This window comes from Anas acuta, chromosome Z, assembly GCF_963932015.1.
Source record: "Anas acuta chromosome Z, bAnaAcu1.1, whole genome shotgun sequence".
Taxonomy (NCBI): domain Eukaryota; kingdom Metazoa; phylum Chordata; class Aves; order Anseriformes; family Anatidae; genus Anas; species Anas acuta.
Genome location: NC_089017.1, coordinates 18059473 through 18086737, shown reverse-complemented (window position 1 = coordinate 18086737; position 27265 = coordinate 18059473). Strand labels below are relative to the sequence as shown.

The window sequence follows — 27265 nt, the reverse complement described above, 5'->3', positions numbered from 1 at the left end:
CAGTCAGAGAGAAACTGATGTGGGAAACCACATTTTAAAACTAAGCTGGTAGAACAGAGACCCTGGCACATGAACAGAAAAATCTAACTAGAGTTACTATTTTTAAAAGGTATTATTGCCTGTAGTTACCAGAAAGAGCAGGAAACAAAACTCAATTACTATGCTTTATGCTTTCATGTGTTCTTATGTAGTGAAAAGTAGAAGCTTTAAGAACATATACAAAACAATTGAGGCACAGAATTGGAAGAAGGTGAAGGCTTGTTCTGAATGTAAATAACTGACAACACTCAGCAAGTGTTAAAATAATGTTTAGTTTGTCTCAGCAAGCATTAAAACACTATTTCCCTTCCATATGAACAAAAAAAAAAACAACTAAGAAACAGTGATATGAACAGTTACAGCATACTCACAAACATCTGAATTCTAGCTATTTTTACTCTACATTTTCAGACTATATAATTTTTTCAGAATTTTATTTTTTTAATTTTACTATACTTTTCAGAAACAATGAAGTTTACAGTTCTTTTATTACAGAGAGAAGAAACATTTTACATAGTATGTGGTACAGCTGTACAACTATACAACACATGCCTTTAACACTGATGATGTTAGAAACAGAGGCCTATGAAATTAGTTTCTGCTTAATGAGCCAAAAATATATAGAAATAGATGTTACATAGAGAAACAGGGCTATTAAAACTTAGCACCCTCTAATTTTTTATTTTGATAAGTTCAGACATAACAAGGTACAAACACTCTCATTGTATGGGCCACACAGTTTCAGTCCATCATCTCCTATATTTCAGGAGATGCAGTACATCACAGAGCACTGTGAAATTCTTAAGATCACCTGACCTTCACAGAAACAGCAAGAGCTCTATTGGATAGACAGATTTATTCCTGCAGGAAGCACTACAATGGGAGAAAATCCCTCTGCATACAAATGATCTACATAATACAGTGTGGAGGAGGAAACAGAAAGACTTGTCTTAGTTTGAGTCCAAGTTTTATAGAACATGGCTTAGATTAAGAAGACTACCTCAAGGAGAAGTAGATGGTGGAAAAAAAAAAAAAAAAAAAGAAAAAATCAAAGCTTTTAAAAGAAAAAAAAAAGCCATCAGGACACGGAACAGAAATGCCCCAACTGAAAGAAAATTTTTGTGCTAGGTCAGCAAGACAGCAATCCTCTTTCTTCAAGCTCTTGTAGTTCTGAGCAGAAATCTAATACATACTTATTTTGTCACAATGTTGGGATTGTCAGCAAAAGCTTTGTTAAATTTACAGAACTTTAATTAAAAACAAAAAACCCTCTTCCGCAAAACCTCAATTCTCTTTTACAAAATAATCAATCAGTTAGAACAGAAAAGTTCTTTTGAAAGAAATCTTGGGGTTTTATTTTATCTCTAATGTGTTCTAGAGTTCTTTTTTCAAATATCCAACAGTTAACATTTTAACAGATTCATTATTTGCTAATTTATATAATCTAAAAATTACTTTCCTATAGAATAATATTTATTCTGTGCAATACAGAATAAATGTACTAGGCAAGAAAACTTATATAAAGTATTTTAAATGACTTCACCATTTGCCTAACAATTAAGCAAGTTACAGCACACTAAGCATTACAGAAAAGGAAGTGACAGTGATGAAGTAAAATGATAGTGAATGCAGTTTTTAAGAGATATTTAAGATTAGCTTCAAAAAACAACTATGTCAACCTGAAGTCTTCAATTCTATCTGTACTGCCTGTTTTTTGTTTTGTTTGTTTTTGTTTTTGTTTTTTTCTAACTAAGAAAACTTTGCCATTTGGTTAAACAATTAAAAAAAGAAGAAAAATGTATAGGCAATCATTAAAATGCCAACAAAAAGACAAAGCATCTTCCAGAAATTCCTTCTTTAACTTTAATGAAGGCTTTTGAAATGTACACTTTGTTTACTAGAAACTAGCATGATAATTAATATTCCTGCATCATAAACAGCTTTTCTGTTAGCAGAGAGTGTAATGTATCTGGTGCTTTTCATCATTCATCAGGCAATGACATATAACCGGACAGAGAAGAATAGGCCACTAACTCGTCACAGATGACTAAAACACTAATGGTCATTAAAGGGCTGCACCTGTGCTCATCTTTCACTGCTCATCTCCTAATCTGCCAAACTTCTGCAGCACTCTATTTGGAGGCTTTTGTAATCTTCTGCAGCTTGTGCTGACCTGAACTAGAACTACATAGTCTAAGTCAAATACACAGCAATATGCCTTGTTAACTAATAGCCATATTTCCTGAAAGAGAGGTTTGCTGGATGTGAGATAGGGCAGCAGAGTGACAAAGACAGCATAAGATAACATAAAAAGTGAAGAGTAGAGAAAAAGCAGAAATTGCTGATCAGCATGGTAAGGATGACTGAACAGACAATTCTCATCTAGGAGTCTTCCTTCTAGCAATATCACCCTTTCACTTCTGTTCCCAAGACTTATATCAAACCCCTATCACTTCAAAATGGAGTGTGTCTCACATTTAAGCTATTATATGGAACAATTTTGCTTAGTCAGTGTACCTGAATAAACTATAAATATTGATAAGATGACACTCAAAAATTGTATGCATGAAGAAATCTGTGCAACCAAGAGCAGACATGTAGAATTACAAATTTCATTAATTGCTTAACCTGTAATTATCGGATTTATGTTGTACAAGAAGCAACTGCACAAACATGTTTGTTTCTTTGCTTATCATAAGCATTATTTGTCCTGCCTAAACCCCAAATAAAGCACGAGTGATAAAGGTATTTTTTTCTTTAAATAAAATGGTATAAATGAATAGGTAATGTACACTTCCTCCTCTCCTCCAGTTCATACTTTGAGTAGAAGCAGAAACTTCTCTGCATACATTTAAAATTAAATGTAGATACGAAGTTTCAAATTCAACTTACCTGCCAAAATTGGCTGGCAAAAACTCAAGAAAAGCATCATTCAGGTACAGCTGTGTTAGGTTTAACAGTTGGGAAAATCCATCTGGAAGCCTACAAAGAAATAAAATACCACAGTGCCTTCAATTATATTCAGGGCATTAAGTTATACTTTCTTAAACAACAGTATAGTAGTGAAATCCTACATACCAACAGCATTAATAGGTGGCAAAGGAATTTCTACAAGACTGCGCTAGATACTTGTTCAATACAATGTTTGTTTCAAAATTATTTTTAAGTATTGAGGACAATATCTATAGGCAGTAAAAACTACAAACAGCTCCTGACAGCTACTGTGGAAGAAGCATTCATTAGAGGTGATAAGATAAATTAAAACCCATGCAATGCCTTTTTTCCTCCGCAGCAGACTTACCTTACATGAGGTTTTTATCTGTGGCAGTGCTACTTTGTCAAGTTAATTTTGTTACTATAGAAGGTGACAAGTAAATCAATTCACACAGGTTGTTTGAAAAACCATGGTAGCGGATTTGGAGTAAAATTAATTAGTTATTAAGAAACAAAACTCTTAACACATTTCTCTACCTTCACAGAGAAGTAATGGACCGAAAAAAAGCTAACAAAGCCACATGAAATAATGCAGGGTACCTCACACAGCCTATTAACTTGGGCAAAATACGTGACTAACACAGCATTACTCTATCTCAACACAATGAGCCTAATGAAAATACCTCAGGTACCCTCTGTTCCTTGCCTCCAATTACAAGGGTTGGTTCGCAAAAATTTGAATGGAGCATGTTTGAGAGTCAGCACTGTTTGCATAAAATCTTAAGTATCATAAAAGTTACAAACTTACTTTGAAATTGGATTTACACTCGCTTCAACAACAGTCAAGACTTTGCAGTTTTTTATATTTTCTGGAAACTCCTGTATGCCTGCAAAAAGAGGGAGGGGAAATTATTAGACTCCAATACAGACATAAAAATGATGAACATAAAACTGCTACACGTAAAAACTTAATCCACTTAGAAACCAGTGGACTGATTCTCTGGTGTTTCAGATGAGGTCTTTACAAAAGAAATACACTTCTGCAATATTAATCGCATTACTGTTCTATTCCTAGAGTATTTCATACAGCAACTTAACAGCCAGTTCACGAAACAACATGAGAGAAAGTCCACTAACAATTCTCACTGATCATTACCAAATATTACAGAAATTATACTTTGTAATGTACCTGAGATCAGGCCGCCAGTCACAAATTTATTTCTTCATTTACTAAGGCATTCATAAACATGGTTGAACAAAGTTTCCATCAGAATTTGCTGGTTAAATGCATGGCTTGTACATACAGCTTAAGTGGCAAGGCTTAAAACATTAAAATACAGCATTCATGGTTCAAAACATCTCCCAGAATAGCTTCAAATTATTTGCACAGAAGGAAAAAATGCTGCAGATATATTTATACGAAAATTAAGATAAGGATTATCTCCAGATATGCCAGAGAATGAAATTGTGATCAATATATCTGCCAAAATTTTTATTTGTCAGAAGCTGACGAAACAGGTCATGAAAACAGAAAATACTCATACACCATGTCAGTATGAAATCAGTACTGAATGATTCTGCCACCCAAGCCTTTCACCTCTATCATCACTATACCATAAAAAAACAAACAAACAAGATCTACTATTGTATCACAACTGCATTTGCTTTCATAATGTTTCCCTAACAAAAGAGCTGTACAAGTACAGGTCTTTTTATTTTAAAGAAACTTCGCTATTTTAAGTTTGGCTGAAAAATTTTAATATAAATAATTTTAAATAAACATTAAATTTTTAAATAAACACATATGCAAAATAAACATTAATACTGCAATTTTCCAACTTGGATTAAGAATACAGTATTTTTTTCAAGAAAAATCCATATGCTACTAGAATAAAATTAGCATCTATAACTTGCTATTTCAGGTAACACATATTAGCTATTTGTCCTTTAAATGTTTGTAATTGTGTGTGCTTCTAAAATGCTTCATCATGTGCCTGGAGAGGCCAGTGAGTCTGAAGAATGAGACCACTAAAAGGGAACTGTACTCTGTGGCTGCTCTCTATGCCACTATGCCTCCTTTTCCATAAATTCAATTTAAGCAGAAAGTCTAGTGCTGTCGAAGCAGATTTTTAGGTCTTTCTTGACAGGAACCTGCTTGTCATACCAGTGGCTTAAATTTACTTTTGACTTATACCAGGTGTTGTACTCTGATATTGAGTGGGGGAAGGCAAGAAAAAGCACACGAAACCACACATTTAATGCAGGTGTTTAAAAACTTATTTCAGTATCACAGACCCTTCTGAGAAATAGGTTATTCAGCTCAATGTTAAAAAACAGAAGTTTTTTTTTTTTTTTTTTTTTTTTTAACAAAAAACTTCTTAATGTTCTTTTAAAACCTTAAAAACTTCTTAAAGTCCTTCCTCTGGAGGTGACCAGGAGGAATTGAACTATAAACTGAAATAAATAGGAAGATTTCTGACACTTCTGGTTTACTACTCTGTGTGCATACATGTGTATATATGTACACTTGAAAACAAATACATAGCTTTAGCTATGCAAATTTTGGTGTAGCTGAAAGTGGGGTCAACACAGAAGACAGTGGCTACTGACTGAATTCACTTATCACTCTTCAAAAACCAAAACTTGTAATGTAATGAAGCTCCATTTCTGGAACACAGTGATATTTTCAGGACCAAAGGTAGTTTTAAAGAAAGATTAGAAAAGAACCATGGAATATCCAGAGATGTATTTTACTTACAGGTGTCCTATAATCTTTGTATTATAAGAAACACTTTTTCAAGGTATTTAAGTAGAATCATAGAATATCCTGAGTTGGAAGGGACCCTTAAGGATCATCAAGTCCAACTCTTGACACCGCACAGGTCTACCCAAAAGTTCAGACCATGTGACTAAGTGCACAGTCCAATCTCTTCTTAAATTCAAACAGGCTCGGTGCAGTGACCACTTCCCTGGGGAGCCTGTTCCAGTGTGCAACCACCCTCTCTGTGAAGAACCCCCTCCTGATGTCACTTATGTTCTTAAGTACTTATCTTAATTCTTGTTGCATCAAGAAACCTTTTTGACCAAACATCTAACCTGATACACAATCCTAAACCATTGCAGATGCACAAAAATCTAGCAAAAGGCCTGTCTAGAAAAAATTAAGGATTATTTATATACATGTAAAGTGGTCTTCTATCATCTAAAAGGCACATGAAAACCATTTGTTTGCTAATGATGCAACATTGTCTTTTTAAAATGAATCCTGTCTACAGTAATCAACACTGCATTTCAGACCACTCCATGCCATTAGTTTTCTTGTTTGAATCACAGAGATTCTCTAAATTCAGGTATTCTGAAAGTTGAGCACACAAGGCTTTGCCTTGTTCCTTAGATGAAAGATTGCTCTCATCCAACACGTTAAAATTCACGTTTTTAATATTAATGTTTCCACTGCCTATGTCAAGAGCTTACTGAAGCACAGAAGTCTCAGATCTCTGATAACTGCCTAGAAAACAAAACACGGCACGTCTTCTAGAGAGGAGAAAGTCATTGTAAACTTACTGTCAAAAGAACAGCCAAATAAAATATTAGCTATCCAAATACAGACATGTCATATCAGTATGCTTTTGTACATGAGAGGACTCTACAGTAGTCTTGATTGACTATGCCTTAGGCAAGAGGCCACAGCAGTATTAATAACAAAGTAACAACAAAAACTAAACCAATAAGAGAAAGCTAACAATGAGGCAGCCCACGAATTTAATTTTGCTTATTTTTAGAGGCTGGATTGGTATGATCTTTACCAAAGTCACTCAGTACTTCAGTATGGATAAATGGCAGCAGCCATTATTCACAGTATGAAATATATATAAAGTATAAAAATATATATAAAGTATGAAAATATATATAAAGTTTTCAGTACAAATACAGAAGATAGGAAAAAAATGACACTGCTCTTCTCTATCAAGTGACAGAAAGTAGCATTTATTAACTGCCTATACAATGAGCTTCAGACACTCATTTTTCCTCAGCTACATCCCTCCTGCACACTTAAAACATGCACTTACTGTTGGATTAATAATAATCAATTTGCTAGCTACTCCCACCCTCCGTGAGGATCTGATCAATGAGCATGACAAATTAAGATCCACATTCTGTTCTAAATCTCACTTTCCTTTAGGGTTTTTCTATGGCTTCCTCTACATATGGATTCTGAAGGTTACAGAAAAGGAAGATAGAACAGATTACTTGGGAGTTATCTAGCTTCTTGCAGCCTTATCCCACTTTCCTTCAGAAGCATCATGTGGCTAGGTTCTTTATCCTGCTATTTCCTATTTTACGTGATAACAACCATCACCCTCATCCCACTTTTGTGCCATAGTTGACTTACAGATCATGCTTACTGTTTTACCAAAAACAAACAAAACAAAAACAAAAAAAAAACTATCACACTTGTGAACTTTTGACCATTTGCAGAGCACAGCAAGAGAAAAGACAATTAGCTGGTAATCTTTAATTCTAACCACTAGATCCAAAAACTCAATTGAGAGCAAAGTTCTTTTTGCAACATAGTTTCTCACAGAAGTAATATTTATGTAATAGAAGTCAGTATTTGTCTGTTTCTTCTACCCCATTTTCCTAAATTTCAGGCATTTTTAAATTCACTGGTCAATTTCTACCACAAACATAACTTTTTTTTTTTTTTTTTTAAAGGGGCAGGAAGGTGGAGGCCTGGAAGATTGACAAGGAAAATTTGGCAGTTGAGTAAGGAAGAGAATCTAAAATTATTGTCTGGTCTGAGCCAAAAGCAGAAAGTATTCATCATTCAGAACTCTGTGGCAAAAATTCACCAGCTAGCCAGCACAACCTACAGAGTGGTGGTTAATCAGTATCACCAAAACAGCTGTAGGACATGCCCAAATGGCATACCAGAAAGGTCACACAGGGATTGCAGGTCAACAGGCAGAAGTATGTAGGTAATCAACCTCAGTTCTGGATCACATAGCACGGCTGAAATAAGGAATTTCGCCTGATCTCTACCTCCCCAGAGAGCAATGATTATTTTGGCACAGCTCAATACAGCAAATGCGCACAAATCTCCCTCTCTTTGTTTAGGCTGGATTAAGGCAATTGTAAGTATAATTGGGGTCTCGTTCACCACCTGGAGTTATACTGATCTCCTCCCCAACATAGCACAATCCTTTCTTATCACCAGGGCCAGCATCACTTATGGAGCAGGAGGGAAAACTGGAACCATCCTTTGTCTCCACTGGAAAAGATTTCACTCAGAAATATTGGCATTTCTAGCTTTACAGAAAATTGTGCAAGTCACATCCACTGCTGGCAAAAGCCTTCACTGCAATGGGGTCCAGAGCTGACATCCTAGTATGCTGCTGTTTCAGCCCTGCTGCAGATGGGGGTTTGCTCTGGTGTTCATACTCTAGACATGTGGTCATGTTTTTCTTTGCAACTACTGAAACCACTATTCCCAAGCTTCTGATACTCAAACTATTACTGCTAGAGACAGCAGTGGCACTGCCTCTAAATCAAGTTCTGCCTCTTCTCATGTAGGAGGATTTTTAGCATAGACTTGCAAAAAATAAAAATAAAAAAATGTTTCAGTTCCTTAAAAGCACAGAAAAAGAAAATCACTAACAAACGTAAGACCTGTACAAGCCATATAGGTGATGCCCCCAAAGGAAAAAGTTTACAGCTGAATGTCTCCGCTTGTGTGAAACATGAGACTTATTTATTTATTTATTTATTAATCTCCAGAGAGCACCACACCAAAAGGACCTTTTGCTGCACAGCAAGTGGAACTACAGCTCTCTGTGCATCCTTCCCATCCTGCATCCTTACAAGCCTAGAGGGCACAGAGGCAAACATACAGGCTGAGTTTGCATGAATATGAAAGCAATTTCAACTATGTACATTGCTCCCTGAGATAATCTATTCATTCTGGTCTCAAATTTGGGAAAAGCAGCAATTAGGACCTGCCTGAAAGCAGCTCCACCATAAAAAGAACAACTTTCATTTGCTCTTCCACTAGGTCCTCTGCTTCAGCTGTCCTACCAGCTGAACATGGAAACAAACATGGAAATCAAAATATTTTCAGAGCTCAGGAATACATGCCACAACTGCGCCAAAGAGTACAGAAAAATGTTTGTAAATGCTGAGTTTAAATGGAAAACTTAAAATAGTTTCAGTCACAAGCTGTATTCATATATTTATAAAATATGCCTAAATTCAGGATTTTGTCATGCCTTTGATATTGAAAACAGATTTTTCATTATTCACAATGTAAGCAGTCTTTAAGACGAATCAATTTGCTGCACAGTGCTGACTCAGCCATTGTTGCTTTCATCTTTCCAAAACTCTTACAGAATCCCCTGACCCAGCGGGTTTCAGATCACCCAGGAGCTCGGGTTTCCATGAGATGCCTGATAACGCAAGCGAGCAGCTGAAACACCTTCCTGCTCAGAGCTGGAGTCGCAACTCTGCACAACTGTTGGCCTCTGTGCAGAAGGTGGTACTCAGTACACCAGTATTCTCCAAGCAGCTTAGGAACCTCCAGCTTATTTAGTGGAAGCCTATCCTAAATCAATCATTTCAAGACTAAGGAGCAACTATTGCAAATATATTTTCATCTAGTTTTCATCTCAAAGCTTCTGAAACCTGCTACATGTTAATTTTCAGTTGCTTTCCTTGGCCTCTCATAAGGAAGACTTTGACACTACTGTAGCACTAAACCTCCTAAAATTCCTTGCAAGGTGTTTCTCCTCATACATAAGCATTACAGAATTCATGGCTTTCTGCCTACCTCTTGCTAAAGGCAAAAATATGTAATCTTTGAGATCTCTGGAAGAGCTACTTTTCTCAAGAAGTACAACTCAAAATATAAAACTGTCAAAAATGTAACATCATTACTAGAATTTCTGTAGATTTAATAAAACTCATATTTTAATACGTTTGCATAGACTTTCTTTACTCTCTCCATTTTGTTTAAATAGAAAAGCTCCCTTACTAGAGAAACATCAGTTCTTATTAAGGAAATATCTTATCTAAAAATCTTACATTTTTATTTATTTATTTATTTATTTTTATTATTATTTTATTTATTTAGTAAAAAATTCTGAAAATGTTCTCCACTGGATTCCTTTATTTTTGGTTGAAGCAACTTGCTAGATGAGTTATCTACTTGCTACTTAGCAGGCAGGTTCACATCTCCATCTTCACTTTATGAAGTGCTTTCCTGCAATTCTACACTCTCAAATTTTTGAAGTTTCCTTTAGTTATGGTCATTTGCAGGTTTGTAAGCTCCAAGTACACTGGTCTGCTTTCTTACATTTAAAAATGGAAAACGGAAGCTGAATCTTCAGTTGAGGGCTGTTTGGAGGATTTTTGGAAGGGAAACAATATTTGTACAGTTCATGTAACGATTAGTGCAAAAATGTCGGTCGAACTAAAAATTTGAAAATCTGACAGAAGGAAGTTAAAAGCTTTTCTAATGATTTTTAAAGAAAAATGTACTCACTAGTTGTGATAACGCTTACAGCATAATTAGATTCAGAATAAAATACAGTATCAGCAATATATTCAGTGCTTCTTTTTTAATGAAGTGGGTACTTAACTACATACATTTTTGTAGCAATAAAATACGTTTACTCACAATTAAGATAAATGGTTCTTTTACAGAGCAAGTGTCCACATGTGTAAAAAGCAGCAGCATTGAAATGTAAACTTTTTATAATATTTACCATCTTAAAAAATAAACTAACATCTGTGCTTATGTGCATGCTGTACTTAGAGTTGCCTCTCTTTCCGTTTCATCTGCATGCTGCTTTGATCCAATTAGAAGGTTAAGGCAGGTTTAGCATTTCTAAAATTCATTTCTTGAAAGCACTTTCAAAATTGAAAATTTTATATATATATTTTTTTATCTGAAAGCTGAAAATCAAATTCTTAAAAGTTCAGATAAGAATGAATGCTATTTAATGCCTCTTGATACTTTTAAGTGAAAGATGTCTCACCACTTTCTTCAACAACTGTAACTTGCCTGATAAATTGTTAAATCTGATGCACAGCGGAGAATGCAAGATAACAGTCTTAGTGGTTTAATTTTTATTTTTTTAATTCCTTGTACACAGATGTGCTGGCACAGCTAGGAAAGTTAACCAAGTCACCAGGAGTCCTCTAAGCACCCATCCTCCGACCATTGGGAAGAGGTTAAATTTTTAGGGTAAAATACCTCCAGGTCTGCTATGTCCCTTACTCAATGTAAAAGAGTTTTAGGAGTAAGACAGATTGCTAAATGTTTTTTCTCCGGGGGGTTGGGGGGAAACTAAGAGTGCTGCTTCCTGAAGACAGGACTGACACTAATTTCCATAAACCTACATGTGCCAAGGCAGGGTAAAATTGCCAGATGTGGAATACTACAAAGGCTATAAACAGCAGGTTTTTTCATAATGCTGTCTCGGAAGGTTACCAAAGCTCACATGGTTCTGAACTATCTCCATAGCAGGAGTCCCCAGAATATCCTGAAACTAAAAAGGTAGCACACAAATATGCTTTGCTTTTTCCCTTTTTCCCATACCACCCTGGGCTGCAAACTTAATGCTGTCTGTCCTTTTGGCTGATATACTATGACTACCAAAGTGCGTCACTTCACAAAAATAAGCCTTTACATGCAATACACATTTAGGGGGGAAAAAATTACTAATACATTGTTTTTTTCTGTGTTATGAAAATGTCTTTGAACCAGGAAGAAATTAGTATAAAACTCATTTCAGAATTTCAACTACACACGCTCAAGTTTTTCATTCAAGACCTTACACACGCTTTAACTGCACTGAAATTCTATGTTGTTCACTTCCTCTCCAATACTCAGAGATAACTTTATTCTGCAAAGATGGATCCTATTTAATATCTTCCATATGATAAACAATATATTTGAGAAAAAACACTAAACACTTGTCTAAAGAACTTTAGATAGAATAGCTACATTTAGGATAAATTTAATATATGTAATGATGTATTATAATAAAGCTACAGACCCACTTAATCAGAAGCAGATCAATTATATTTTTATTTCACTACCATGGATGATACAAAACTAAGTCCTCTTTTTATCCCCCTCCTTCATATATGGAGAAAAATAGCACATTTATAGCAAATTATTTTTGTACTCAGGATCTTCCCCCTCTTACTTCTCCCTGTGGAAAGTAAAACTTGGATCAGTCTCCCCATTAACTATGAATAATTCTCAATTCATTGACAAGCCATACCCCTAAATCCACCACAGATGGGCAACATAAGAACGAGACATTCTCCTAAATTCTCGTTTTCCAACTCCCTGACTTCTGGCACACAGTATACCGAAGCTAGTTTGCCAAATCAGCAGATGTTTTTTAAAACACTGAAGAAAACATATTTGATCTAGATTTGCATCTGTTAACAAAAACCTTTAAAATGACTTAAAATAGTACTATTGGCAGTTAGGTTTGTGTTGTGTTTTTTTCCAGATTGTGTATTTTTCCATGAAAATCCCCTGCAACACAGACTGACATGGTAACATGTTTAAATTTGCCTCAACATTGCAGTGAAAAAGAACCACTCCATAATCTACAAGAGACTACTGAAGAGATCTGAATTTCCAAACCACCATGTTACTTTTGGCCTTATTAGGTATTTTTTTGATCTTGTTATTTAATCCTCTAAAGGGTCTAATAATATACAAACTAAAAATTCAATGTTTTCCTCTCACCACCTGTGCATAGGAAAAAAACAGACTGTCTCAAGACTTCCCACTCAACTAGCTCCACAGGCACAAACGGTTTCAAAGCACATTTTCAGGTTTCCAGGGAAGACTAATTTCCCTGGCAGTCATCTCATCATGTGCCTCAGTATTTCATATCATTTGCTTCTAGTAACCTGTAAATTTAACTCTTCCATGAATGCTATGAATGCTTTTCCCTTCTTTAAAGGGGAGAAATGTTTTCATAAGAATTCTTCATATTGTCCAAGAGGACTTGTCTGCATTCCAGGGCCACAAGAAAATGATTGTTCTCTTAAAGAAAAATAAAATTCAAGAGGTTAAAAAGCCCTGAAAGGGACAGATTTAGAGTTTAATTTTTACTGCGTTTTATTCTGGTTATTTTTATTTTTATTTTCCTGTACAACTGCTGATACATGAACAACAGCCACAGATTATGAAACTAAGGACAAATTCATTTTTTTAATCAAGAAAACACTCTTTTCTACTTTTGCCTTAAACTCTGTATGTTGCAATTTCTTTTTACAATGTAACCTCCTAGGATTGAGTAAAAGACTCTCTTCATGCTTTATCCAATCCAGGATGCGACTTTTCTGATATAGGAACACAGTTTGTTTATTTAAATACCATTTATTCAAGTATCATTTTATCTTCATGAGTAGGAGGCCATCAAGCTTCCTTGTAAAAGCTCAAGTATACCTGGAAAGAAGTAATGGGTTCTTCGATATTGAGGGCTTATAATAGCCTTGGGAATCAGATTAAATTGCCATAAAAAGACAACGGAAGTCCTCACTACTTAAAAAATAATTTTTAAAAAAATATTGCCTCTTATTTTTTTTTTTTCTAAAGGCGGAGTTAAAAATTAACTCTTACTGCACACATAGCAGCAGATTGATGTTTTAGATTACATCTATACCATGGACTCTTCAGCAGCCATGAACATATTGCAAACCAAATAGTTGTACAAAGACTTGTGTGCTCAAGGACACACAGTTGCTACCAGCTTGCTCTCTGTAACTAAGCATACACCTCAAAACACACATCAAAGACTCGATATATTGATAGAGAAGTAGTTAAATGAAGACTACTGGATAAAAATTACACCCTGTCTGGCTCAGTAACACAAGGTGCTGGATGCTGGGAACATACAGGGGAAACGTGCATGTCTCCTGGCTTTCTGCACTTTACTAAACCTTCTCTAGGCTTCTATGTTTGGCCACCGTGGTAGACAGGACACTAGATGAAGTCAACCTTGTTCTGATTAAATGTAGTCGTGTTTAAATACCTTCATCTACACATCTGCCATGCTTCTGTTTTATAGTTTTATATAGTGAATACAATAAATTGGAGGTTTAAATATGAAAGCTAGGAAGAAATTTTTATGAGCTATTAAAACATCATCAAGACTACATTCTTAGACTATTTTGTATAGCATTTATCTTGAAAGATTTCTGCTATTTTGATTTTCATCTATATGTCAAAACAAATATGCACACACACTCACACACATATATATATATGTATGTTGTTCTGCTTAGAAACCTGGGTAAGTCTCCTGTGCTACAGCCCTCCTTCTGCCCTAAATAAGCTGGCTGAAGAGCCAGACACTGCAATTTATGAAGTAGCCTGACTGCATTTCAAAATTGGAGCTTTTAAAAGCACCTTTATTTGCCACAACCACAGCAACCTCACAAGAAAGGAAAAAAAAAAATTATTCTAGAGCTTGGTGTCTCTCAGCACCCTTCACAAAAACTGGTGATTCATTCCCAGTAGTTTTTCTCAATTTATCAAAAAAAAATTATCTCCTGTGTTTCCCACAAAACCCACTATTTCCACAGTGTTCTTTCAGTATCAAAGAAGTCCTGGGAAAGTCCTAGCTGATTCATGAGAGGGCCAAGCTGCCATCCAGAGGGACTCTGACAGACTGTAGAGGTGGGCTGACAAGAATCTCATGAAAATCAACAAGAAGTGTAGAGTCCTGCACCTAGAGAGGAACAACCCCAGGCACCAGGGCAGGCTGGGGGCCACCCAGCTGGGAATCTGCTCTGCAGGAAGGGACCTGGGGGTCCTGCTGGGCACTAAGCTGAAGGTGAGCCAGCAAGGTGCCCTTGCAGCAGGAAGGTTCACAGCATCGTGGGCTGCGTTAGGCAAAGCATCACCAGCGGGTCAGGAGAGGTGATCCTGCCCCACTACTCAGTGACACCGCAGCACCTGGAGCGCTGTGTCTGGTTCTGGGCTCCCAGTACAAGACAGACCTGGACGTACTGGAAAGAGTCCAGCAGAGGGCTACAAAACTGTCCAAAGGTCTGGAACATCCCTTCTGTGGGGAGAGGCTGAGAGCCGCGACTGTTCAGCCATGGGCAGGGGAGGCTGAAGGGGATCTTGTCAACGTGTATGAACACCAGAAGGGAGGGTGCAAAGAGGACTGAGCCGGGCTCTTTCCAGTGGTGCCCAGCGCCAGGACAGACGGCACCGGGAACCAGCTGGAACACAGGAGGTCCCAACCAAACACCAGGCAGCACTTCCACGCTGTGCAGGTGACGGAGCACTGGCACGGGTTGCCCAGAGAGGCCGTGCAGCCTCCAATTTTGGAGGTCTTCGAAAGCCACTTGGATGTAGTCTTGGGCCGTGTTGCTCTGGGTGCCCCTGCTGAGCAGGGGTTGGACCAGAGGGCCTCCAGAGGGCCTCTCCAATTTCGACCATTTGGGGATTCTGAAATCTAGCAAAAACATTTTTTTCTACTGTGGATGAACATCAGAGCCATCATGGACTGTGGGAAATTGAACCGTAAAGTCTTACCAAATGAAATAAAACAAAATAGGTTTGCAGCTGTTGAGAGAAACATTTAATGCTTGCAACAGTGAACCAGGAAAGAGAAGAAAAAGGCACTTAAGCCAACAAACTGAGACATCAAATAATACCATATTTATTAGAAACAATAATAAACAACCTGTTAGTACTTCAGCCAACAGGGATCCTGATTTGTTTTCTTGGAGTTTTAAAGAGCTTTCAGGAATGGTGTTAGATGACACATCCCAAGTGAAGAAGCATGTGACCTGAGGACTATTTCTGATTTGCAACACTGAGCAGAGAAGCTATCTGAACTGATAAGACTAAGAACAGGCTCATGATTATTGTTTAAATTAGCATGCTATTGTTTCTCTGAAAGATATTAAAAACAATAGCAAAAAAAAAAAAAACTAAACAACTAATACACAGAGCTTCACAGTTTATAGGGATGGCATATCTTTCAGTCATTGTCTCTTTTAATTCTTTATATGCCTCAGAGTAACTAGTGTTCTTTTCAGCAGCTCTTTGAATGCTTAGCTAAAGGTTACACCGTTTTGGATGGACGGATAACTCTCTAGATGGTAAGTGACCAGCTGCCTATTTATGTACATAAACTAAGGAATTTGCCAACCCTAGAGCTCAAAAACCCTTTTGCTGCTTTCAAATCTTATTCATCGAGAACTTGTATTGGAAACAGTTAATCCTTTTAACACCCAGAAAAGGACAAAAGGATGATTCTTTCTTAGTTGTTTGTCATTACGAAAGTTTAAGGACAGTGTTCTTTAAGCAAGGCTATTAATCCACTTGTACCAGGAACAGAGCAGTAACAATCAGGTCAATTTATTACACTAAATGCTGCGTTCATTATGCAGAAATAATGAAGTAACAGTTTAAGTAGAGACTGGGTTACAATGGATAATAAAGGAGAATGCCAACACCTCAGCAATGGGAATACTTTCACAATAAAGCACAACTTACTTAATTTTATAGTTGTAATTAGCTAGCTGTCCAAATAAAACAATGAATTTGTTATGATAAAATCTTATGTAATTCATGTAAAATTTATGTCATTCTTATTTTCAAATATGATGTCAAGGAAAGGTCTTCTAATTTCAGTTTGAATTACCAAGTCAAGATTATCACATTCTCACTAATTAGCATGATTGAGCTTTTTTTTTTTTTTTTTAAATAAACCACACAAGCCTGATAACACAATATAAATTATTTCAACTTCCTCACATTTGAACAGATTTGCCAACTTCCCAATGCAGCACCATCAAAAACCAAAACCATATACCCATATATACGTGGCTGACATTTCATAATTTACAAAAGGCTCTGACTCACACAGAATGAAAGTCAGTCACATAAGCTAGTCATTGTCCATATTCACTTTTTATCCCCAAGCAACAGAGGTTACCATCCCCAGATTAGGATAGAAAAGCATCTGAGTCTTACTACAATTTTCAGACAGATCATTAAAGTTAACTAAAAGCAATTACAAAAAAAAAAAGAAGAATCCAGCAAAATTTTAAAAATTGTTACCTCTCTTCAGTATAGTGAAGAATGAGAAAAGCCACTAAAAGTAATAACTTTGAAGAATGGCATTTTTGAGAGAATACAGAAACATTTTACACTATCATTTTTCAGTAATGAATCTTAAAATTATAAACCAATCTATTCGACAGATATAATTAAAAACAAACAACACAGACCATTAAAGAGTATCTTTTATGTTAAGCAGTGATTTAAGGTCATAATTTAAGATTTATTAGATGTACAGCTTCTGAAAATTATAGTTTTATTGGTATCTTTGTACAGTCAGTGGTGATTTGCCTTTTAGCTACCCCAATATAATAAGTGAAGTAACTTACCATTCTTGCTGACATCCAGTTCCCTGAGATTAATGAGATTTGCAATGGATGCTGGCAATGCGGTTAGATCATTGTCTGGCAAACTCAACTTGTGCAGCGACTGACAGTTAAAAAGTTGCTATTGAAACAAAGAAAAAAGTGAAGAGCAACTTTCTCTTAGTTTCTTCTATATAGCTTTTGTTTTTAATCCTTTTCAACTTCTGACCTCACAGCTTGAAGGCCAGACAATTCAGAGTCCTTGACTACAGGCACTTTAACTATTTTTTCCCCAAACTTGACCAAGTTTACAATGCTTAGGAAAGCAGAAAAAGTACAGCAAGCTGATAGCTGTGCTTAGTACTTCCTACAAATTCCTTCCAGTGTCTCAAATTGTGACCTTATACATAGTCCTTAAAACTTCGCAAAATGTTTTCCATGATAAGCGTGCCATGTGGTACCCCAGAGTTTCTTCAAAACAAGTAAAAAATGAACAAATCCATTTTTAAAAGTCTGAGACACAGCATTTGTGTAGACATTAATCTTCTCTAAAATAACTTCACATTTTAATCCATTTTACCTTATAATAAGTTTTTTTTCCCTTCCATAATTCCTAGCTCAAGTACTCCAAAAGCCAACAAAACAATGAGAACTAATGAAAGTTTGATCTAAGGAAAATCTGTGTAATAACTTCTGCATCTAGTTATTATAATTAACATCTAATATTAGCTCAGAGCCAGAGCCCTTCCTATATGAAAGGTACCTTCACATTCTTATCCAGAAGCTTTGCAATTTGACAATATGACAGTAGTAGTGGCACAGAAGATAAAACCTTAAAACTCATCCCTAAAAACAGTAATCTGGACTCCTGCAATCATAAATTTTCCTAATTAGTCAGGTGAAAAGGAACTGCAAGATCCCTAAGGGAAGAAAATAAGAAGAGTGGGAGAATTCTGCAGGATAACTTTGTAGCTGTTCCTTCTGTTTTTGTATGTTAATGTTTGCAGATTCAGTAATTAAGTAGATCACCATTACTGGTAGTAAGCACAAGAAATCATATTATTAGAGTCTGTTTTACTACAGAACTCCAGCTTCTTCCAGCAAAGTGGGTGCTACAGTTTGAGCTTTTCAGCTCAAATGCACACTGTGTTACTTGGAATAGACAGTGCATCTTTTCAGACATGACTTGGCCACACACAACGAAAGCATTTGAAATACCCAGTTACTTTTGGAACTGATACTAAATACCAGTATTTCAGGTAAAGCAAAATCCTTCTCTACCACCTTTCTCCTCCTTTCTCAGTGTACTTTTCTCATACTGTACCCTCAGCTCAATTAGGTCAACTTAATTGAGAAGCCCCACTGCAAGAACCAATTTTTGAAGTACACTGGAAGTACTTGAAGTACACTGGATTGAGGATGATTTAAAAAGAAAAAAAATCAACAAAACAAAAACGATTGACAGATCACTTTGGGTATCAGGTTGACAACAGAGACCAAAAAACAGGTCTGCCATAACATACAAAGGGCAGCAAACCGCAAAACTGGAAAAAAACACAGTGCCAAGGACACACAAACAGAAAGGGAAGAGTGGGAATTTCTTAACCAGGCTTCAGAAAGCTAGACAGCCTAACATGTACTGCACCCTTTTTCCGAGAGGATGTCTTAATTAGAAGCCTGTTTCAGAATTGAAACACTAAAACTTAGGTTAGGGAAAAGGTATACAAAGCTTGAAGCTCTGGCTCCAGATCTACTAGGATTATTTCAAATTTTAGTGGTCTTCCCTTACCAACCTTCTACAGATAGTTTTAAGACTAAAATCTCTATAAAACAATTAAATAAAATTTTAATATGTCTTTACTACTCCCTCATCTCTTGGCTTGTTTCTTTTACAGTATTTGAATTTACATTTTCTTTTGAAAATTTGAAAGGTAGCAAAAAAAAAAAAAGCAACCAGAATGACATAAAAGCTGAAAAGAATGCTTAATTTATCAAAGTTAAGACCACAAAAATAGCCAAAATTACGACTCTTCTGGTCTAGAACTCCAACATGAACTCCTTTTGTCCCTACAGTACAGTCCCTCTTCTTCTTTTAAGACTACAAAAATAATATTTATTTATTATAGAGAATTATCCGTTTGGGAAGATGTTTCCTTAATTGAAATCTGAAGATTTCAAAAATAAATCAGAAATTTAATGCACAAAGATCTCAGAAAACTTTTTTTTCCATTAAGGAAGATATTTTATTCTATTTTTTAAGCATTTAATTTTACTCTTTTAATATAGAAAACTAAAAGACAAGATTGAAGTTCTAAAATCAATTGAACGAGTCTAAAGGCTGATAAAAGGCCCTCAAAAGCAAATTTAAAATCTACCATGCCTAAGTCTACAATAAAGGAACACTTTTATTGGAATAAAACAGTAGAAACTCTAAACTAAGTTCGCTTCACTGGAATCCAGGGCTTTTGATGAACAGCAAACTTACTATCCTGAAACTGCTTTATATCCTTATTATTTTCATCTATTTTCCACAAAACCCAGATCAGCAAAGCCTCATGTGGTTCTGACAAGCATTCAAAAAAAATGAACAGAGCATTCCACAATCATCCTGCGCGACAGTGAAGATTTACACACAGTTGGGACAAAACGATTTTAAATATTTAGTACTTAATCTGACTTCACCAAGATAGGATATAGTAATGGAAATAAATCTGTTGCAATGACCACTTTGTACTTATTGAAAGTCTCACTGGAACTAAATCTCACTCCTTCCTCTAGTGTTCTGTTCATTCAGCACACATTTTGTCTTCTGATTTCAGAACTGGCAATGAATATTAATTTCTATAAAAAAGATGTGATCAAAGTGGCATTTCAGCTCTCCAGTGTTTGCGCTTAAGTAATCTGAGATACTTCACAAAGTTTCTCCAGTGAAAGAAAAAAGCAAGGACTTCAAGTGAATACTTCAGACTGTAGCTGTCTTTTGTGGGCACTGAGAGATCTGAATAAAACATTAATCTTGCTTCTTCTAATCTTCATGTATTATCAGAGATTCAAAATAATGCAGCAATTTGTTGAATAGTGTTAGTCAGTTTAAACGGACACCGCCACAGAAATTAATTAGCCTGCCTCTTCTGCTTTGCACCAGCTAGCTTCTCCTCTTGGGCTGGATCAGTTGTTTAAGCAGTTTCACCCCAAGGCAGCACAGGGAACTGGTCCAGCTGAAGTACATAAATATTCTTTCTACCAAGACTGCCTGTTCCAGGACCAAACTTTGTTTAAAAGCATTTGGCAAACTGCAGCTAAACACTACCAGCAACTATGAAGCAACAGAATTAATAGATGTAACAAAAAGGAAAACTGTGCAACATACCTTTGGAAGCTCTTCAATCTGATTAGCATCTAAGTAGAGTTCTTCCAAGGTCTTTTCAAAAGTAAAAATCTCCTTAGGCACCTGTTCCAGGCTGCAGTGAGAATAATCAAGTGTGGTAACTGTTTCCTCCTCTCCGCGCAGGCAGCGGCATGGCACCAGCCGCACAAACAGATTCCGCTTCGTTGTCATTTTCAGGCACTGCAAGACAGAAATCGGTACACTGAGGAAAAACAACCAGACAACTACAGGAACTTAAATGGACAGCTTCTCAAACTTCTCCTGGCTGCTAAATAGTTCAAGAAAGAAGTAGAAGTGTATACGTACGTGTGCCTATAGGTACGGGAGGGTAGGGAGAACGTCTCTGTTTTCTTCTAAACTGAACAGAACGCAACGGCATTAAATATGGTTGAAACGCCTACAGACACCAGTGGATGAAGCCAAAATTTAGCCTGGAACTTGTCAACTGCCAACATAGCCCAACATCACACAGAAGCAGAGAATTTTGAAGCAGCACTTCTTAAATGTCAATCATGTTTTTACAACCTTGGTTAATATAATTAAATCAACCCTTTATTGAGAATTAAAATTTAGCTATAGAAAAGCTACACTTTTTTTTTGTGTACCTTAATTTCAAATCCTTCATTTAAAGGCAGAATTTTACTCAAGTAGCCAGCATGGTTTCCACCAAATGTTCTGCCTATTTATTTAAAAGAAAAGGTTTCTAAGTACCCAGATAAAGCACTTCCTTCAATTTTTTGCAATTTCAGTCAGTATGGAAAACTTCAACTCATCTTGCTGTGCATGCTGGAACTAACGAAACTCATTTTGCTATGGAAACCTATCGTTTTCCCTCTAACTTACCTCATTGCTATAACAGTCTCTCTATTCTCCATGGCTTCTACATATTCCTACTCAGCAGGAGATGGCAAATCTAAATTGTACAAATTGGCTAGCTGATTAGTGACTGTGTACACTCGCCAAGTTCTGCCTCTTTTCTCCTCAGCAGGAGCATAAGTTTAGGTTTCTTTCCTCTAATTAGCAAACAATTTTCACAAAATTCAGAAGAAATCTTCAAAATGTCACCTCACTTTCAGGTTTGGCTGAAATCAAATGACAGACTCGGTTTTTCAGGAAGGACCAACATGTACAGACTGACAGACATGATGGTGTAAGCTTCATTTCCTCAGGAAATTGGTCTAAAAATATATAATTTTCCAAAACAGAGATGAAAACTTGTTTTCTCAAACTGCCAACACCCCAAATTAAAATATGGCTTTTTTTTTTTTTTTTTAAGCTCCATTTTTTGGAACTGCAGAAATTACTTTTCATGTTCTAGGTTAGTGACAGAAAGCTTTCTTCTCCAAGTGCAAAAAATGTCTTTCAGACACATCTAGCAGACTGCACTTTAACATACAGTTTGGTTAGCCAACAGTAATACAGGAATACAGTAAAATATCCTGGCCACTGTGCAGGATGAAGTCAGAGACTGCAGAACCCCTGGTCTTGCTAAAACAAGAAAAAGGTAATGCAGTTAGGTTTTCCTATGAGCAGCCAGCTTGCCAAATACTTCAGCTTAATTTATATGACAACAGAGTGGGGGGGCTGCTGCATTTTGGTATTTTCTCTAAACATAAGTGCAGCTCACCACTCAGGCTGGATACAGACAGATGATGGTACCACCCATTAGAAGGATAGAAGAAAACTCTTGATCAGATGGTGGGAAGTCAAGACTTCCCCTTCTTTTAACAATACTTCAAGGTTGCTAGGATTGTGTTACACTGTTGGTCGTGCAGCGAAAGACTTGACACCCCATAAAACCCCATCCCTGCTGTTTAAAGAAAAAGGTTTAAAAATAAAAATATGTAGCGGCATTCCAGTGCAAATAGCTCAGAGGCTGCAGATTCACTGCTGGGGATTCCCACAGAAGGCGAGTCAGCAAGGGGAACAGCGTAACCTCCTCCTGCTTCTCCCACAGGAACGGGCTCCAGCACGGCACAGCCCCATGCCAAAGGCACTGCCAGGGCGGATGTGCTCAGCAGGACAGAGCTACCCCTGCGCCTTCCTTCTCCAGGGCTCTGAGGCTGCAAATGCGGACATGAGAGGAAACCCACCGCCAACATTCACAAACAGAAAAGCCTTTAACTGAAAAAGAAACACCACCTCACTTTGTTCTGTATTATTTCAGAGATACACTGAGCTGTGGAAAAACTTCAGCAAGAAGCAGCCTCTTCAAAGAGGAGCACCAACAGAAGAGCACATGCCTTGCAAACAGCAAGACCTGGAGCAGAGACTGTACCAGCAAGCTGGGTACCAGAAGTCTGGCAAGGAAAAGCACGCCCACATCAAACTAGCTAGAGCCATCAGTAACTTTGCTTCATACAGTCACTTCAACTGCTGAAAATTTGGTGTACAGAGTAAGAGTTAACTACATGGTTCATATAAACATAGATACTTAGATAAACTTAGATACATAGATAAAATAGTTTTTTGGTTTTTTTTTTCAGTTAAACTTCAATGTTAGCAGCCAACAGAGGGAAAAAATAGGGTCTTGGTACAGTTATTTTACTTCATGAGTGAGTAGGAGGAAAAAGACACCACTCTGTAATCAGAATAGATAGGAAACAAGTTCCACAATAACTACACAAACCGGGACAAAGAAAAATGCTATCTGTTTACCCGCCTATATCCTGATGGTAATGATGACTGTGCAGACAGGTTTTCCTCTAGGGTTTCAGTGGTGGCAAAGGCTAATTATTCCATCAAGTCTTAAAATTTGTGAGACAAACCAAGCATTTTATGATACATGAGAAAAAGAAATGGGAGTGCCTAACCAGTATGGTCAGAACCAGAGGGAGTAAGAAAACAAAGATGTTTTGCTGTGATGTGTAATGACACAACTTATTTACTATCACCCATGCTAAAGCTTCATCTCATTTTTTCTACTTTGTATCTGTTTATCTAGATAGATATCAGTTCATATACTCTATCCAGTTTGAGACTGTGGCCACTTTCAAGGTGCAGGAGAAAGAAGCAAGGCTAAACAGATAAATCAAAGGGTGATCGGTGTCATTTAAAAATACATTTTTTTTTAAAAAAAAATCATCTCTCTAACCTTAAAATTGAAGGTTCTCTGCATTCAGAAACAAACATGTTGTCCCTCCCCCAACTGCTCAAACAACACAAGAAGCATCCATTACTGGCCTCTGATTTATTTACATCTATCAACCCTCCACTGCAACAAACAAAAATCTACTAGAAGACAAAGTTAACATTGTACTGATATAAATGAAACACAACATAAAGACAACACATGAAACTATGTCTGTGCACACATATAAAGACAGTCTATATTTACAAGCTTTGCATAGATAAAAGCTTTTACAAGGAGGAAAGGAAAAAAAAATCATACTTCCAACAATTACCCTAACATATATGATTATATTGCCTAATATCTCTTTTTCTACAGAACATGCTGTACAAGGAACCATTCTGCAAAATTTTACAATGAAGTTCTTTGTTTCATTGCAATTTGTAGTTTGCCTATTAAATCTATATGCAAATTCCTAGTTTTCATCTAAGTACTACATCAAAGTTTTCATCTCAGTGCTTTCTCTGAGGGTTGGTGGAGGTGGGGAGAATGAGATCTTTTTTATTTCCCCCAACAGTATATTCTTGGAGATATATCTTTCAAAGAGATGTGTTTTCAAAATACAATATATGCTGTATTTATTCTTACAGGATCATCACAAAAACTCTAGATATGCCAGTAAACTTGCAAGATAGCCAAGAAAGGAAAAATGTAGGAAGGAAAAAATTAGTTAAAAATTTGCAGTAAGTTGTTCAATGACATTTGGGGAAAAAAAAACGACAAACAACAGTAGGATAGGTTACCAATAACAGCAATTCAAAAGATGCGCAGGATTTCTTTAGAAAAAAACTCAGCTTCTCAAGCAAACAGTGTGAAGAAAAGAAGTATCATATACTGTAATTCAGTTTAAAAAAATAAATCGAATGGCCTGGTAGCCACACAGACATAGAACAATCAACACTTGATCAATTTTGCAATCTTTTTCCCCAAAAAAGTGTAACAAAGTTTGCAACATAGGTCCTTTTAGGAGGCTGCTAAAATAACCAAAAACCGAAAGACAGTATTTATATCCACATCTGAATAAGCTTTGCCTGAAAATACGAAAAAAGAAAAAAATGCCACTTTTCAGTTTTGAAGCCATGCCCATGCTGCATACAGAGAACAATTCAATTTATTTAAATAAATAAAATTGTAAGTTGCTGTTGCTCATCTTATTTGCCATTGAATTTTACTCATTTGTGCTCCTACTATTTTTGCATGTACTTATTGCATTAAAAAATAAAAGGAAGAAAGTTTTTCTTTTTCTAGTAGTTTACCATACTATGAAATTAATACAACTAATGTATCAAGACTTCCAATTTAAAGAGCAAAGCTGTAACTCCCCCACAGTAATGTACTTCCAGAAATTAGCTCACCTTGTTACACTTAAAGCATGCCATCACAAAAACAGAACCAAAGCAGCAAAGTCTAACAAAGACAGTAACTAGTTTCAGCTGGTTTGCCATTTTCAGAAAAGTTTGTTTTCCTTATTTTGCCTTCCCATTGTATTTGAATCAATAAAATTGTAAGAGGTGCTATCAAAACAGCATTTAATTTTGTGGTGCAAAAATAAGAGCAACCAAAATAAAGTCAAATCACATCTTAATAGCATCCATCACTTAAAACCTTCTATACACTTGCAGTACATCTAAGACTTTGAAGACTGCTTGAATTAGTTTAAGTCTTATCAACCTTGTTAACTAGAGACTGAATTTCAGCAGTGACACTTGCTAATAAACAGTGAAGGAACGACTGGAGAATACTGTGTAATTAATACAACATCCAGACAAGATTACTGGAGAATCTAGGGCAAAGCAAACGCTGTAATTCTGGCAAATCTACACTGAAACAGCAGTGGGCCGAATGCATAAATGGTGAGACATCTTCATTGAACAGAATAAAACCACTGGAAGCAGAAAAGCAACACATTGGTTTGAAATTGAAAGACCATGATCAATGAAAGAAAACAAGACCAACAGCAGGCTTGGATACACACTACAAACTAATAACTCAGGCACTCGGGGAGCGTGTCAGCCAGTGGAACATCATGCTTTCCTGGAGCTCCTCAGCAATTCCCCGCACACTCCCGTCACCCGAGTGCCCGGCAGCCCAACAGCACCAGCACACCACAGGACATGTTTGTTTAAACACATGTCTGGCTGTGTTTTGATAAACATTTTAAAACACACACACACTTATCATGTTGCTTTGAGGATTCTGAGCTCATGCTGTTTACAAGTAGAATCTAAATTCACAGTAATTTTGTTCCTAATCCCTGTTAATTGGCATTAAAAGCAATAGTTTTATTGTGCCATTAGTTGCTGAAATTTCCTGTCTGATGCTAACAGGATGTGACCGCTCATGCTGTAAGCTGGTGAAAGGAGCCTCCCCCCCCAGCCTCTCTGAAGGGTGTTTACCAGTTACATCAGCAGCAGAGCTGAAAATGAAACCAGCCATCAGATGTTTATAGGGAAAGGCAAGAACAACCCGGCACAAAAATATCTGGTCAGGCTCCTTCTAGCCCACTCCATTACCTACAGATGAGCACAGAACCACAGAGCAGAGGATGTGTAAACACAGGAAAGAAAAAAAAAATGGGGGGGGGGGGGAGGGCAGGCAGTGGCACGCACAGCAGCCTGATAGACTCGGGATGGCTTATCTGGCCAACTGACAGATGCCCCAACAAATTATTACTGAAACAGAATTATGAAAAAAATAATGTTGTTGTTTGTATGTTTTTTTATGAATCCTGTTTACTCCACTAAACAAACAACAACAAAAAAAAATCACTTCTACACCAGCAAATTGGTACAAAATGAAGTTTCTGGCATTGGCAAGAAAAACATGAATTGATTTGTCTTCAGAAATGTTACAGGCTTTTCTCTTCCAAAGGCAGCAACATGCACCAGAACACATGCCCAGATATAGGCCGTTTGCTTGATGTTAAAAGAGGCTCTATTGTGTCAACTCCCAGCACAACTTAAACCAAGCTCTTCCAGCCAACAAGAGCTCTAGCCCTCAAGAATTCGGGTAAACTGTAAACATCTTCATACTGTAAGGAACTGGGAACATCCTCAGCTCTTACAGGAAAGCAAAGAGCCAGGGTCTGGGGAGGGGACGGTTTGGCTTGGGCATCCCCCAAAAGCATCTCTCCTCTCACAGCGGGGAGGGGACAGCGAGATTCCTGTGCAACCCACAAACCCTGACCCACATGCCTGCTCCACAGCAACCCTTCTTGCTCTCTTCGTGAGAGGAAAGCATGGCTCTGGAGCCTGATGGACTCTGACAAGAAACTGAAACATCAAAAGAAAGGGTGTACTGTGAGGAGACTGCCTCTTGTTAAATGCCACTGGCATGCTCTGGTTGTGGTTTCAAAACCT

The 27265-nt window shown here is 36.8% G+C and overlaps 1 protein-coding gene across 9 annotated transcripts in view; it reads right to left on the bottom strand.

Annotated features, from left to right (window-relative positions):
- ERBIN (erbb2 interacting protein) overlaps positions 1-27265 on the bottom strand; it is a 120446-nt gene that overhangs the window by 47413 nt on the left and 45768 nt on the right. For all 9 annotated transcript variants that reach the window (XM_068668059.1, XM_068668060.1, XM_068668058.1 and 6 more), the window contains 4 exons: positions 20759-20956; positions 17413-17530; positions 3782-3860; positions 2932-3021 (listed from right to left, as the gene is read on the bottom strand). In XM_068668059.1, the coding sequence (XP_068524160.1) occupies positions 2932-3021; positions 3782-3860; positions 17413-17530; positions 20759-20947 (476 nt within the window). In that variant the 5' untranslated portion in view covers positions 20948-20956. The remainder of the gene's footprint in view (positions 1-2931; positions 3022-3781; positions 3861-17412; positions 17531-20758; positions 20957-27265) is intronic.